The sequence below is a fragment of the Plodia interpunctella genome, chromosome 27 (assembly GCF_027563975.2).
Source record: "Plodia interpunctella isolate USDA-ARS_2022_Savannah chromosome 27, ilPloInte3.2, whole genome shotgun sequence".
NCBI lineage: Eukaryota > Metazoa > Arthropoda > Insecta > Lepidoptera > Pyralidae > Plodia > Plodia interpunctella.
The window spans coordinates 595,915-612,644 of NC_071320.1; the positions used below are offsets into that span (position 1 = coordinate 595,915).

At 36.8% G+C, this 16,730-nt stretch overlaps 1 protein-coding gene and 1 long non-coding RNA gene across 2 annotated transcripts in view; one reads left to right on the forward strand and one right to left on the reverse strand.

Moving 5' to 3' along the window:
• The window catches only part of LOC128681647 (uncharacterized), a 245,846-nt gene that overhangs the window by 67,736 nt on the left and 161,380 nt on the right, over positions 1-16,730 (forward strand). The window lies entirely within an intron of this gene.
• LOC128681637 (uncharacterized protein) overlaps positions 1-16,730 on the reverse strand; it is a 34,459-nt gene that overhangs the window by 10,467 nt on the left and 7,262 nt on the right. Inside the window, exons 3-5 of the mRNA XM_053765683.1 lie at positions 11,511-11,884; positions 10,259-10,374; positions 9,581-9,676 (exon numbers count right to left, since the gene is read on the reverse strand). Of these exons, the coding sequence (XP_053621658.1) occupies positions 9,581-9,676; positions 10,259-10,374; positions 11,511-11,884 (586 nt within the window). The remainder of the gene's footprint in view (positions 1-9,580; positions 9,677-10,258; positions 10,375-11,510; positions 11,885-16,730) is intronic.

Below are 16,730 nucleotides of genomic sequence, written 5' to 3' on the forward strand. Positions count from 1 at the left end.
GCAACGCTGGGCAATAATATTATCGGCTTATTCGTACGATATCGAGTACGTGCGCACCGACGAGAACGGAGCGGACGGGCTGTCGCGGCTACCTGTGGCCGCCGGCGGTAAACAGATGAGTCATGCGTCTAGTAATGCACCGGCGCCCGAGCAAACGTATTTACATTTTATTCAACAGGAACTATTGTTAGACTATAATGTTATTAAAAGTAAAACGTCGCGTAATCCGCTTCTCGCTAAAGTTTTGAGTTATTTACGAGACGGATGGCCGTCGGATTGTGAGATTATGAGTATGAAGCCGTATTTTAATCGTAAAGACGGGTTATACGAAGAGTTAGGGTGCGTTATGTGGGGTCATAGGCTGGTAGTACCGGACGAGTGTAGGGAGAGGGTACTACGCATGATTCACGAACCCCATATGGGAATAGTAAAATCGAAAGCTTTAGCTCGCAGTTATGTGTGGTGGCCGGGGGTGGACGAGGACGTGGAGCGGTTGTGTCGGGAGTGCGCGGTGTGTGCCTCGCAGGCGGACGCGCCGCCGCGCCAGACCCCGCGAATGTGGCCCTGGCCAAACCGGCCCTGGTCTAGAGTTCACTTAGATTTCCTAGGACCAATTTTTGGCAAAACTTACCTGGTTTTAGTCGACGCCATGTCTAAATGGATAGAAGTTTGTCAGGTTTCTAGCACAGCGGCAACTGGGACTATAGGAAAGATTAGCGAATTATTCAGTAGATGGGGTTTACCTAAACAGATAGTTACAGACAACGGACCGCCGTTTTTTAGCGCGGAATTCGCTAATTTTGTGAGTAGCCAGGGTATTGAGCACATATTTTCGCCACCGTACCATCCGGCTTCAAACGGTTTAGCGGAAAATGCTGTAAAATCGTTAAAAAGAGTTATTAAAAAAGCTAGTGCGGAGAAACAAGACATAGATAAAGCCTTGTGTACGTTTTTGTTGCATTATAGGAATACTGAGCACTCGACAACTGGGGAAAGCCCGGCTATGTTGTTACTAGGCAGACGGTTACGTACAAAATTAGATGCACTGAAACCGAATAGGGAGGGTAAAGTCAGGGAAGCGCAGCAACGTCAAAAGGTAGCGGCAAAAGGAAGTAATAGGGAGCTTAGGCCAAATGAAACCGTATGGTATAGGCAGTACTTAAAGTCACAGAAGTGGGCATCGGGCCAGGTGGCCGAGTGCGTCGGGCCTAGTAACTATAAGATCAGGGATAAGCATGGGGAGGTCTTACATAGACATATCGATCAACTGAGACGGAGGACGGGTGGACGTTCATCGCTCGCTTGCCCTGATACAGAATTTAATACCAGCCAAAACGAGTCTAGCACAAATTCTGAACCACAGATAGCCTTGCCGGATGCGGGGGATGCGGCCCAATCGGAGGAGATAAACGACGAAGCCGGGAAGGCTGAGACGCCCCTTAAAGGGTCGGTAGTCAGTGGGTTGAACAGGAGGGATGCTCCTGCGTCTCCCGAGTTCCAGGACGCCTTGCCAACTGTGACTACACCACCTCCTAGTCGTCCTGTACGACAGTGTAGGTTAAGGAAAATGTAATTAAGTTTAAGGGAAATTTTATGTTACTTTTATATTTTAGATTTAAGTTAGTTTAAATGTAGCAAAGGGGTTTTGTACGTAAGGGTTGATTGATGTGGGGGAATGTGATGTATGTAGGTTAGTTTATAATAAATGGTGGGGGGTAGTCTAAGTAGCTTGGTTGTGAGATGTCATTTTATAAACCAGTCCGGAATAAATGCTTGTTACGTACGCCCGTGTTTCAGTTAGCTCCGCGACACCGTTATCCCTCAGGACTATCGACCGCTATATCACAACAACGTCTTAAATTAGGTTGCGGCTGGGAGTCACTTATGAAAAAGTGTAACGCCCGGTAACGTGACGATAAGTCACCGAACGAGAGAGAGGCCCGCCGAATGCCTTGCGTCTCTCTCCCACTCAACTATGATCGGTCTGCCGCGCGCGTAAAAAGACGTTGTCACGTAAAATCTTCGCCCGTAAAACCGACTTTACAGGCAACCATTTTTTTTTTCTTATGGTGCTATCCTACACTATTGCGAAGTTATATTGCTCTAGTAGAAAATGAGCTGAGAAGCGAACCTCTCTTTCTTATCTGACCGTTTTCCCGGTTACTTCCCTAGCCATAGATCGTTGGAGCCCAGGTTTGCGATATCCATTATTTATTTGGTTCAAGTTTTGTCTGATGTCTACCCTCTAGGAATAATATAGTTGCCTATCTGTCAAGGCTGTATGAAAAAGGTCCGTCCTATATCCACGGGAGAATATGGAGTTGTCCTATTTTAAGGCGCGAACCACACGCAGCAGCGCCCGCAATAACTTTGAAAGTAATGCGGTTACAAGCGCTATTTATAAAAATGTCATCTGCTCGTAACCATCAGATAAATAAATAAATAATTAACATATTACACAGAGTTAGCCCCAAAGTAAGTGCGTGAGAAACTTGTGTTATGGTATGCTTACTCAACGATACTATATTCTATAACATATACAAATCTACATACGTATATAAAAGAACTAGCGTTTTTTACTAATCAACGCCCAGCCTAAACCATATAAGCTATAAACGCGAAATTTGAGCAGTAGCTTTAGATTATTACGTAGTGCTCAGATAAGAAAGGAATTTCCAAAAGTTCGACCACGAAAGGAGTAAAAATTGGGTGTAAAGTTTGTATGAAAAATAACGTAAAACTTTACTGATCTATTTGACACTTGGCACAAATGCTATGCAACAAAAATAATACATATATAGATGAACATCTACTCGTAAAACCCAGGTCAATCTGAAAAATATAATTTTCCATTTTGACCTGACAGGGGTCGAACGCTATTCCTGTCCAGTGAGGTCGTCAAGATTTCAAAAATTCTTGTCGCAGTTTCTCAATTATATCTACTTAATAGAAAGCTGTTTAACTCCACAGTTGACAAATAGGAATACTCCTTTTGTATCCGTGGTACATTTGACCCCATCTGCTTATTGTAGGGTGACCAAGCCTATTGCAATAGCGGAACTTAAACCTGTTAAATCAAGGACAGACACGGGTGAAAGTTTTAAAGAGAGAAGGATGCTCAACATTGCCACAGGTTTTATATACATTTTGTTCGCGTGAGTTATTTTGCCTCCATGTGCAATTTGAGTCGAATGGACAGACATTTCGTAAGGTTATGTTTATATGTATCTAGGTCTTAAGACAGGACTAATCCAGAAGTTATGGGAGTAGCTAAAGCGTTAAGAGAGCGCGAAGATGGGAAACTTTGGGACATTTCAGAAATGGGACATTTTACGATTCTGAAGGACATTTCACATCAAATTATTAGAAAGATAAGTGTTTCATTCGGAATTTCTTCACAGCAGTGATCGTTAATGTTAGTAGTTTGTAGCTTTTTGAGAAATCACTACATAGTATAAAATTTGACGTGAAAATATTGCCTGTAAAGTTCTAGTTTCTGAATTAATTTGATTTTGATTTCGTAGGTTTCATAAGATGACCACAAAATTATATACTTGCAATTTTAGGATGATTAACTAAGTATGTTTATTTCCAAATTTAATCAAAATTGGTCTAGCGGTTTAGCTTTAAGCGCGTGACTTTCGCGTTATAGTACGGACAATATTTTCAATGCAGTTTTAAAAAAAAAGAACGAAACGTAAATTCGATCGCTTTAACAAAATAATTAATTTAACGGAATATAAAAAAATGGCGTGCCGTGTACACTGGCAGTAAAAGAAAGTGGATTATGTGTGTCAAAAATGTAGTTTAATTAAACTTTTTATTGTAGAAAAATGGCCACACATGTCTTCTTAGACCACCATAATGTACGCCATTTTTTACAAGATCTGAGGGTCGCCCATTAATCACGTGGAAGGGTGAAGGGGGTGGAAGGGAGCTTTAAAGGGAGGAGAGGGGGTTGGTCCAGCAAAATTCGTAAAATTACGTGTATAATTTTTTTCGACAAATCGATTGCCAATCTTAAATTTTAATTTCAATTTTGTACAAGGCGGTTTTATGCGTTTATACATAATAAAAAATAAACAAGTAATTGAGGTTATCGTCACAACTTTTGTACATCACAGTTAAAACTATAAATTTTAAGGATATTTTTGCAATAGCTCTGATATTGTATGCTATATGGTTTCTCCCCCCAATCCATGGCACACTCATTGCCACACCCTAAATTCTACCAAAAATCAGAAAGCTTGAGTATCTATGCCACATATGAGCATAAATATGAGCTCCTTCAACATAACATACAAGGGCAGAAGGAGACCTGACGAAGAAGAATTTCGTGGCCGAGAAACCTACGCCAATGGTACAACAACAAACGTACGCGATCTCTGTCCCGAACAGCCGGTGCAACGATACAAATCGCATTGATGATTGCCGACCTTCAATGAAGATGGTTTGATGATTAATCCAAGAAGATCGATACTCTAAGAAGAAGGTTATATTATACGCTGGCCCTGGGCTTCGTGGCGTCACAGCCCAGAACACTAACGGATGCGGAGATGTGAGAGAGAGAGAGTGTATCTTTTGCGTCTAAATATTAAGTTTTTCACCACTGTGTTGAGGTTTCAATGTCAACTGTATATATACGGTCATCGGCACACTGTGCCACATGCATTTGATTAAGAAATCAGAGCGTGTATGTATAGAATTCTTTATATCAACCGGTTTATGAAATAAGCGTCGCATTTTGATACATACCTTCATAATAATATTACGAGTGTAAATGCGAAAGTCTGTTTGTTCTGCTTTCACGGCTAAAGCGATTTTGATGAAACTTGGTATGCGTGTAGTTAAAGACTTCCGTTCAAACATAGACTAACTTTTTTTTTCAATAATCAACCCCCATATGACTGTAATGGGGGGTAAAAGTTTGTATGAAAATTTTTGTGATTCTCCTTTGGTCAACTGTTATCAAGTTCAGATATTACCAGTCCGGCTTCTTAGTTAATTTATACATTAGTTCTTTTGTTACTGTAGAGTTGCGTGTATCCGAACATGTTCAACTGTTGAGTTGTGTATCCAAACAGTTTATCCGTCATGTAATTACGTTTAGATATCGAATATGAATCTAAGGTTAAATCCGTGTTTTATTACTGAATATGAAGGAAAACTATACAGTTACATTTGACAAAACCTTTCGCTTTTCGCAAAATTAAAATGTAATTCCAGTCATTAATTATGCCTTTCAGTGTAAGACATTTCTTTATGTCAGTATAAGTCGAAATTAGTTCCTTTCCAATGTTGTTTAAAAAGAAATTGACAATCACTTGTATTGACATTTCAAAAAAGTTCAAAGTTAATCTCTCTTGCTCTCTCTCTGGATTAGAGGATTGGAATCTGGGACCATTAGATCACAACCACTACCAATACAGTTAAGTATAGACCCACAGACTTATACATATATTAATTATACATCAATCGTAATTCCTATCCTACTGAATATTATATGCGAAAGTTTGTTAGGTTTGTTGTATTACAAATCCACCTGGGACATGTAATAAAAATAATTTAAACTTAAAAAATCTAGTTGTACGCCCCGAACTTAGACTTTGCGAACACAATATTTTTTTTATATAATTGTGAAAATTTCGAAAACGATTTAAACGTTTTTTAAGCCCCACGAACTTAAAAATTTATTGACAGAAATTTCATCAAAATCAGACCAACGGTTCCAAAGCTGTAGCGTTACCTTTGTATACATACTTGCATACATAGGTACAAAAAATGTATTTTTGCCCCAAGTAGAATTGTAGACCACGCTCCCTCGGTCAATAAAATGTTAGAACAATATTACTAATTGATTGAAATTTAAATTAATAAATTAGTTGTTAAACCATTGTGTAACATCGCGTTAAGGTTATAGTTCATTGACAGTGAAAGGCAATCACAGGTACACCCGAAGAAAGTTAAAGCTCACAGCAAATCGTGGTTTGAAAGCTACTAGATTTTGACCCTACGATCAATAAGCCATACCACAATGGGCGTAGCTAGGTATGGGCAGGGAGGGCCCTTAGAAAAGCTGTCGATTGCTGGCTTTGCTGGTAAACTGTAATGTCGAGCTCATAGGTTGATCACTAAATTTAAGTATATATTTTTGACATCATGTCTTATTCAAAAAAATGTGGAATGGTTTTTTGTTATGGAAAAAATTATATAATCTAAAATTTTCTTTGTCTGACCCACCCACATAAATTTGAACCGTAGCCAGGGTTGTATATAACAACCCTGGCTACGGTTCAAATTTATCTGCAAGATTTGTTAGATTTCTAGTAACTCTTTATTCAAACATTACGACGTCACGATGTTCGGAGTCAACAATTCATTCCTAATATATTTTAAGAGAACAAAAATATTGTAAATTAGGCAATTAACAAAACTGAACAATTAATGTGATATTTGATTAATGTAATTTATTATTTAAATTCCTTTATGTATAATATTGTTTTACCCAATCAAGTGGCCTCAGTCAATTCTGACGTTCACTATAACCCTACGCACAAAAACGGATAGAGCGCCATTTTAATCAAAATGGCGTTGACATTTTTCTTACGCAGGTTAAAGTTTAAACGTCAAAGTTGATACATACATTTATTTATATTTATTTATTTGTCCTTGTATATTTATTTAAAGGTATTTAAATAATCAAACAATTAATTAATGATTCTAACAGGTATATCACTGTACCACAGTTAATAATGGTACGCAATAGTGTCAGTTGAACTTTCATCTTCGTGTCATGAGGTCACAGAATGCATTCCCGATGCAATGCAAGGTCACGAATCTAGACAAGACTTGACATCAAAACTCTAGATTGAAGTTCATTGAAAAGTCAAATTTTCAAATTCAAATCATTTATTCAGAAATTAGACCTTCACAGGCACTTTTTCTCGTCAATATTTATAGTTATTTCTCACAAGCAACAAACTACTGGCACTGAGAAGAAATGCTGAAAGAAACTCATTTGAACAGTGTTGGTCCCCTATCATGCCAGATCGGCTTACCATTATTGTTTCTTACAATGTTTATTTTTTTTTTCAAGATTTTAGATACTGTAGTCTTGTACCTAAACTCCGTTTTTATGACTTGTTTTAGTATGTAAACAATTTGTTTTTACAGGAATGGAAATTACTGGGATTAGGAAATTATTAAGCAATATCGAATAATGCACCTTTCTAATGGTGAAAGAATTTTTGAAATCGATTCGGTAGTTTCGGAGATTACCTGATTCAAACATACAAACTCACAAACGCTTACCTCTTTATGATAATAGTTAGATATATGACTTTTAGGAAATTACTTTCGTTTTTTTTTATTTTTTGTTAATTATATATATGATGTTATTTATTTATTTCATTACAAAAAATAATAATAGTAATAGAATAAAATATATATCCGCAACAGGCAACGACAATATTGAACATATGAAACACTAGCTGCGCCCTGGGGCTTCGCTCCCGTGGGAATTTCAGGATAAAAAGTACCCTATGTGTTATGCCAGGTTGTATACTACCCGTGTACCATATTTCATAATAATCCGTCCAGTAGATTTTGTGTGAAACAGTATCAAACATACACACATCGTCACAAAATTTCGCAGTTCTAATATTAGTATTAAAGGTAGGATTCGCAACAAGCTTCGTCAAAAAATTAATGTTTTACGTTATGTATATTTGTATATATTTGATTTATTTTCAACAAAATTTATTAATAAGTACTGTGAAGATTGTATAGTGTACTCAAAAAACTGCAAACTACTGACATTTCGGAACGACCACTGCTGAGAAGAACTGCCGAAAGTCTTTTAAACAATGTCCCTATCATGCCAGACAGTTTTGCGGAAGGGTTTTCATTATAATGAATATATGAAATAGTTATACATATATAGTTAACTAAAAAGATACCAATAAAATCCTGTCAGTCTGTCATAGTTTTAACTATATAAGTACATAGACCTGTGGTTGTACCGGTGTAAGCTAGCGGACGAGATACCGTTGTCTATAACATAAAAGCGCGTATGTTAAATTTTACTACTTACACTATAGTTTTACATCTTTTATGTACCTATTGTAGGATCTTGTCTGAGTATATATTATAAATAATTATACGCGGTATTTGACAAATATTGTTTATTTATGGCTGGTAAATCACGAATAATACATTTAAAAGTAACAACAGCTAAAAATGGCGGATTTGTTTTGAAGAAAAGAAACATTGCGCAGGCGCGAGTTCGTCGTCACAGCGCATGCGCGTACTTAGTTGTGTGTAGTGTTGGAGTTTTGATAAATCGTTATTTATTTACAAGTTTTTGTCAGTTTGACTTGTCCCGATGTCTGTCTGTAATCAAATCTTGCAAGGTTAGATTTCTTCTATTTTCATTTGTCCTACAGAGTTGAAATTTCACACGTCGCTTCAGTTTCCATGACAATGCATTATTATGTTAAGCAAGCACCTGCTGGTGCATCTAGCATCGGCTCCGAATGAGAGAACTCTTCAAAGGTTTACAGGGTTTTTTTGTCAGGCGTTAAATGCCACAAAATCTCTCTGCCGACAAAAATAACTTTATGGCAAAATTGATGTTTTTGTAAAAATACTTGTTTTAATCACTTTCTACTAGCAGACTTGTCTATGGATGGATAAACCACTATTTTATAAGGAAAATAATCGTGTGTTTCCTTTAGAAAAGCAATTACTGCACTGTGACACTTCTATTTATGTGAAAGCTTAATAATAGCAATGACACGGTATATTATACGCGCTTTGGGTTTATAACTGTGATTCTATATAATAATTTGTACAGAATTGCATGTTAAAACATTGTCTAATTGCCGTAAATATTGTAATTATTTATATACATTCATATGACATTAATTCATTATTCAATTTAAGACGGGTTTTGGTATAATACAGTTAGGTAGGTTTCTATACTAAATATACTTCTATACTAATATTATAAAGAGGTAAGCGTTTGTGACTTTGTGAGTTTGTATGTTTGAGGCTGGTAATCTTCGAAACCACCGAACCGATTTCAAAAATTCATTCATCATTAGAAAGGTACATTATCTAAGATTGCTATAGGCCATATTTTATCTCAAAATTCCCACGGGAGCGAAGCCCCGGGCAACATCTAGTTATTCATAAAATGTATTTATGCTAAAGTGTTTTATCACTATGGCAATTTAAAAGATTTTCTATTGACAGAAAGACATAGTTAAAAACATAAAAGATGATTATATACACGTTAACCTTCCTCAGGAATCACACAATCTATTAGTGAAAACCGTATTAAAATTCGTGCTTGTCATCAAAATAAAATCACAGCCGGATTTTTTTTTCGCTGTCCTCTGAATGTAACCACAGGCACAAGCGACAGTTATTTCTGATGAAGATGAAAAAGAGAGAGAATCTGGTACAAAAGTGGAAAGGAGAAATAAAGCGGATTCGGGGCTTCGACGATTTAACATCACAAAGGAAAATATTTATGAAACTCTCAGATACAACAGAGATCTTATGTTAGAAGACTTACTTTCTGTGGTTGATGTTGGTGTTTGTTTTTGATGTCAATCCACAACCTCGCTAGGTTGATGCCGAGGCCAAGGAGTGCGATGATGAAGAACTTCACCTGGTGGAGAAATAACAAATTTAAATATTCAGTGTGCCGTAGCTCAAAGAGGTCCAGTGGTCCAGTGATAAGACGCTTGTGAACCGATAGGTTTCGGGTTCGAATCTTATTCTTGCCATATGAGTTTTTATACCAATCTTATAATAGGTTTTATAGATCATCACATGATCTTCGTGTGGAGACCTACACTGCGAAGTTGATGATTTATCAGCTGCCTAGTGTTAGAAATGGAGAAGGCAGTGACTAACCATTCATTATTATCGCTTAGGATGTAGTTGTGTGTGTCACATTCCATATAGTCACGACCTTTAGCCATACGATCTCAAATTATAGGAGCATTTTGTTTGTTGTGCGTTTTTTAAGAATATTTATCTCATGAACGCCAAAGACAATGCATTTATCCAGAAATTAGACCTTTACAGGAACATTTTCATGTAAATTTTTAAATTGTATCACATATCTCAACGCTACAAACTACTGACATTTCAGAACGACCACTGCTGAGAAGAAATGCCGAAATAAACTCATTTTAAATAGCGTTATCATGCCAGAAGGCTAAAGGAAGAAATGTTATGTTCTTACTTGTAGCTTGAAAGATAGAATTTGTAGTATGGTTCCAATCTTCGCCTTGAGAACAGCTCCGAGGATGAGTAGCTTTAGGATCGCCTTCTTTTTCTTCTTCTTTTTCCCTCTTTGTTCTAAAACGTCAGAAGTAAATAGATTCAAATCTCTTTATTTAAAGAATTACATACATCAATTAATAACGTCACTAAATGTAGTTAAAACTAAGTCTACCGCCGACTTCCAGGGCGCAGGTGAAGAAGAAGCGGCGCAACCAACTTCACCCGCAGCCTTTTCTTCAAAGACGTCAATTGACAAACATTGATGTAATTTCCAATTATTTATTTATTGTCACCTCTCTCTCTCTTTCATTCTCGCGTGTTCCAGTTGCATTCGGAGCTGTGACGCTCTGAAGCCCAGGGTTCGCGTAAAAATTCAACCGTAAATTTTGGAGATTTGGTTGCGCTTTTACAACCGGCTGCCTGCGGCCTGACGTCAACCCTCCTAGGAGATGCTATATTGTCTATCCGTTAAGGTAAAAATATAGGTATCATAATATAGTCTAACAATTTATATACATACAGAAAAACTCACTAATACATACTAAAATAGTTCAATTTACACTATATATATATATATTTATGTATGCAATATTTGTCATGCATGTTTATTCCCAATTTCTAAAGAACTTTCAAACTTTACTAGTACTTATAGAATAACAGACAGACATACACAAATTTAACATGCGTCTATAAAAACATGCTCACATTCACAAGATGCTTTTAATTATATTACCATATAAATTTTTGGTACAAATCGTGGCCAAATTAGTCCACGCCTGGGCGAAGAATATCCTGTACCGATGCTGGAAAATTTTTGCCAAATTATACATTGGGTTTAGGGTCAATCGACCATTACACTCTGGTATTTGGAAATTCTATTATTATGTGCTAATTGAAACGATATATCCCTTCTAAAATTTTTTCTACAAATTCTACCATGGTTCAAATACCGTTGTACTAGGATGATATAATTTCTAGGAACTGACAAAAGTTACGAATCTGCTGCCTCTGACGTTATTTATCAACGAAAAGGCCATCCATACATACAATTTCGTAAGTTAATTATTCGCTACGAAACTAGTGGCATGACAGTAATTTTACGACGTTAATTTCACCAAACGTTTCTCTAATAGAGAGAAATTAAAATTTCAAACCACGTTTCAGGTACTAGGATAACATAGCAATTAAGCAACTCTACGACCGCCACCCACCTTCCAAAGAACTCTTATCCTCAACTCCATTATCACTCTTATCGCTGTCCAAAGCATGCTGAGCTGCGTCATCTAAAACATCTTGACCAGCAGACCATAAATCTTCCAAAATACCCCTTCCTTTCCTTAAACCAATAGTGGAACTTTCCACAACAATTTTCTCCGTTTTATCTTCCACCTTCTCTCCAACTACCCACGATTGGACTCTGCCAAAAGCACGACCTTTTTCTTGGTTCTTCACCATCATAACTGGATGTACCAAGTGGATTTTGGCCGGCTTCTGTTTCTTCTTCTTCATCTTCTTGTCGCCGGTGTTAGTTGATATTGTGATACTGTCGATACCTCCACTATCATGCTTTTTTCGCCCGAGCGCTCTGTGAAAAAGGAGAATACTAAGAAAATTTGAAGCATACAGGACTAGCTGTTACCAACAGCTTCGCTCACGGCGGAAATAATCGTATGTTTTCATCTGTGAAGCCTACTCGTGCCACATGAGTTTGTAGACCAATCTGACTCATATATAGTAGTTTTCATCGGCCACCACTTGCTTCCGGTGAAGGAAAACATCGTGAGGAAACCTGCACATTGGTCGACAGTTTAAGTTCACTAGTGTGTTCGCCTCGCCTACTTGCCAATTGGTCATAAAAATCAGATGCCTTAATAAAATCTGACTGTATCGGCAGTAACAGACTTGAGAACAGAAGACGTGTGTAGGTACCAAATTTTATTAAAATGTATTTGTTGTTTATGCCATATGTGTCAGTATCGGCTTTTACATACATACTTTCACATTTATTGTACTAATAACTTAATATTTATGTGTACGACGGGCGATTGACCAACTTAAATCTAAATAAGATTAAACTCACGTATAATTTGAAATCAATACAGTACAAATCTTTACTGAGAAATCGAACATAACTTTCGTTTTCTCTTTCGTTATCGGGCAATGCTCACGTGATCTGTTTCCGCTATACAAACTGATTTCTAAACAAACACACAGACGCGTGATGACTTGTATGTGTGTCGCATTTCAATGCTAATTTGTAAAGCCCTAGATTAGTTAAATAGGGTTGCCAACTAAGCATTGCATACGTGGTCCTATTATAAACTGTTTCAATAAACTCTCTCACAATTCATGCTACCCTGGTATCTGCATTCGAAATGTTTTTAATTAAAATATAAGTGTTTCGCCCTAAAATAGGTTTCTTTCCATAGACGAATCGGCTAGCAACTTATTCCCAATGAGTGTTGACGTCAGGCAGGTTATGTAAACTCACAGCCGAATCTTTCGAAGCGGTGGTGGCCCTGGTTAATCGAAAGGTCCCAGGTTCGAATCCTACTCGCGCCACATCAGTTTGTATACCACGATTTGTGTTAGTAGTTTTAAAAGAACACCATTTGCTTCCGGTGATGGAAAACATCGTGAGGAAACCTGCACACTGGTTGATTGTTAACTTGTGCGTGAAATGGGGAAGGCAATGGCAAACCATTAATACGAAAGTTTCAAGAAAGTTGTTGTGTGTTTCATTCCACGGTAACATAGGATTGCGAATGGTAAATCTAATGATGAATTTCTATTATAATACCTAGATGTGAACTTTCACTTGTTTAAGGAATTTCTCGTTAGATAGAATCATTTTTGTTGGTCATCGTGATTTGTCTGTTTGTATATGGAAATTATACTCCTGAACTAAGCCTTCAAAGTGCTAGAGACGTATTAAGAAACTAAATATCATTATTACTACGACTTTGACCATTCTTCTAACACACAAATGTATGTTTGTTACTCTTTCACGCAAAATCTACTGGACCGATTATTATGAAATTAGATACACGGCTAGAATATAACCGGGAATAATACATAGGGTACTTTTTATCCCGAAATTCCCACGGGAGCGAAGCTCCAGGGCGCAGCTAGTGTAGGTAATATAAATACGTTTTTTACATATATTTTTTAAAGTACTTTTTAATATTAGTCATAAAATAGAAATTGTAGGAACAAAATTACTGTAAATGACAATAAGACTAGACCCTATCACCCTTGACCTTAATGTCATTTGGAAACAACAACAGATCTTTTAAAGTATAAATAGAGCATTCAAAGCGTGACGTGAACTCACACTATATAGACAAAGTGAATTGCCATAATTAAGCGAGCTTAGTTGTGTATTTGTCATAGAGCAGAAGTAGTGAAAGCTTTGGGCGCTGCGCGGTTTGGGGGCCCGCTCGTGTGTAAATTCAAAGAGCTTTTGTGCAATTTTTTTAGGGTTTTCAAGCCTATCTTTGTCAGTTTATACAAAAACAATGGAAAACAAAGTTGCAGTGAATGCAATGTATGTATGTTAAGGTGATTAATATTCATAAATAAATAAATTATTAATTATGGGAAAAAATAAAATGGCGCTATCAATACCTATTACTGATAGTAGGTATGTGCATAGTCAGCACATAAATAATCGAAATCCAAAATTTATACAAAAAATCTATACTAATTAGAGTGCGCCACCTGACACTAAACGCTTCATAGTAAACGTAGGCTCAGTGCAGCGGTTCACACAAAGTCGATTTTCCTTGATAAATTCTGGTAATTCTTTTTTATTTATTTATTTTTTGCCTATGCCGGGGTCATTGCACGCGAGAGCGAGAGAACACTATAAACTATGAATTGGAGTTTCAAACTACGTCCATAAATTAATTGATATTTTGGGATAAACGCAAACCTCAATAACTTTGGTGATAAACGATAATATTAATCGCTTAGGAAGCGTATATTAATCTTATAAGATTGGTATATTAATCGCTTTTATTATTTTTGATCACTCACATGTATTAATAGGGTCTTTAATATTAAGCCTTTAATTTTTTTTGGCATAATTAAAAATTTATCGTGTATTTGTTCGCGTGGAATATCGCAACTCGATGTTGAAGCAGATATATGCTTAATGTTTATGTTTACCGATTGAACTGAAAGTTTGTCTATATGATTCAGTTTGGATGACACTGCATTATTATTATATACGTTACATGACCCGATAGTAGAGCCAGAATTGGCTCCTGGCCAGGCAACACCACAGCTTGTTAATAGCTAATAAATTTTACATGTGGCTTTAGTTCTAATGGTAATTCATTATTGTAATAAGCGAAATCCATGCAGGATTGGTTCACGAGGAAACTCTTCAACGGTTTACAGCGCGTACATAACTCTTACGTTTTGAAGGAAACAAGATCTCTGTGAAACTTTCTTCTCTCATGATAATATTTGGAGGGCCCCGCGCGTTCTATTGCCCCGGGGCCTGTGCAGGCCTAATCCGCCAATGCCCGGGCATCGAACCTGTACTCGTTCACAAACTTTCTCGAGTTTACTCACTCGTCACTTTTGTTTTAGAGGTATAAGGTGCGTATTATAATGACAAACATTGGCATACTAATAGAAAAACTAGCGTAGCGTTGTCTGTCTGCTCAGGGGGCTTACCATCATCTCATAACGCGATCCACTTTGCGAATCTAAACTGATCAGCATCGCAAATTCGTACCATCAAGTTCATTTTTAGCAGAAAGTGTAACAAACAAACACACATCCTTACAAACTTTCGCATTTACGAATATAATATTGGTAGGGCTTAGTCACAGGCTTATATATTTTTCATATGTTTGTCATGTTGTGTGTTCACGTTATTAGGTCACAGTCTGGCTCATAACTTTTGTTATATGTCTGTTAAAAGTAATTGTTATTTGTACCTGTTGTATATCTTAATCCTTAGATATTATAAAACAGGGTCCTCTGCCACGTCTGACTGTCTGTTCGCGGTAAATTCAAATTCAAATTCAAAATTCTTTATTCAATTTAGGATGATATACATCACTTATTGACGTCAAAGTTTCAAAAACTACTGTACGGATTTTCATGCAATGTTCACCATTAGATAGTGTGGTTCCCGAGGAAGGTTTAGGTGTATATTCTAGTGTTTTTATCACAGCGAAGCCGGGACGGGCCGCTGGTAAATAAATAAATAAACCTCACACATATTTCAAGTTTGATAATTCTTAAATTACTTTCCTCGTCGGTGTTGTCAATTCTTTATGACGTCATCCACCTCAAAATTGTTTAGCTTTCCTCAAAAAGGTATTCAGTAAGGTCATTATCTTTTGTTCCACTCGGTTTTCAAAAAAGGAAAGAGAAAACAGGATGTGGATTGCGTAGGAGATAAAGGCTATTAGAAAATCTCTTTTAAATGGTTTTGCGGTTTTGTTACATATATTTTGGGCTTTTTTGAGTTACCTAATCCATTTTGAGCACCATTGCTTATTATTTAAGATGCATTTTTAGCACCATAATATTTCTATTTGGTCTTATAGTTGACTGGTAAAGAATGCCACAATTTGCATATTGTTTTTTGTAATTTTATGCAATACAGTTTTAAATATTGTCTGTACGTAGGAGATATGAAAGAAAAATAATTATGAGGTAATTTTTATGGGACTAATAGAAGCCAAATCGATAATATAATCGCTAATGATATAATTACTGACAAACATATCAACATACAGCCCAAACCGCTGGGTCTAGAAACATCAAATTTAGCACGTAGCTTCCCTATGTGGTCTAGGGGTGTAATAAGAAAGGATTTTTCGAAATTCATCCCCTAAGGGGTTGAAAAGATTTTACGGGGAAATTAGATTAGTTAAAGAGTCTAAATATTTCACTGAAGGGAAAATCACGCGGTCGAAGCCGCGGCCAAAAGCCAGTTAATCGTATTTGCTCATTGCTGTTACCATCTATCAGCTGCCTAGGATATTGTGTGGTATTCTAGGGCGCAAGGAGACGTCATTACGAGAAGATCAGTGTCTAGTCGTCCACAGGCGGAAATATTAAATAAATAAATAAATATATTAGGACAAATTACACAGATTGAGCTAGCCCCAAAGCAAGTTCGAGACTTGTGTTATGGGATACTAACTCAACGATATGAACTTTTTGTGATGGGTAAAAATGTTAAACTCGCGTCAGGACGCGTGACCCTGATCGAAAATTCGTAAGACGTCAAAAATGCACAACGTTAATATTCAAGTTTTCACTTCTGCCAGCACTCCCGGAGTGAAACCCGGTTTTTTTTCACTGTACACAATATGTACAGCATATATACTGTATACAGTGAAAAAAAAATATATTAGAACAAATCACACAGATTGAGCTAGCCCCAAAGTAAGTTGAGACTT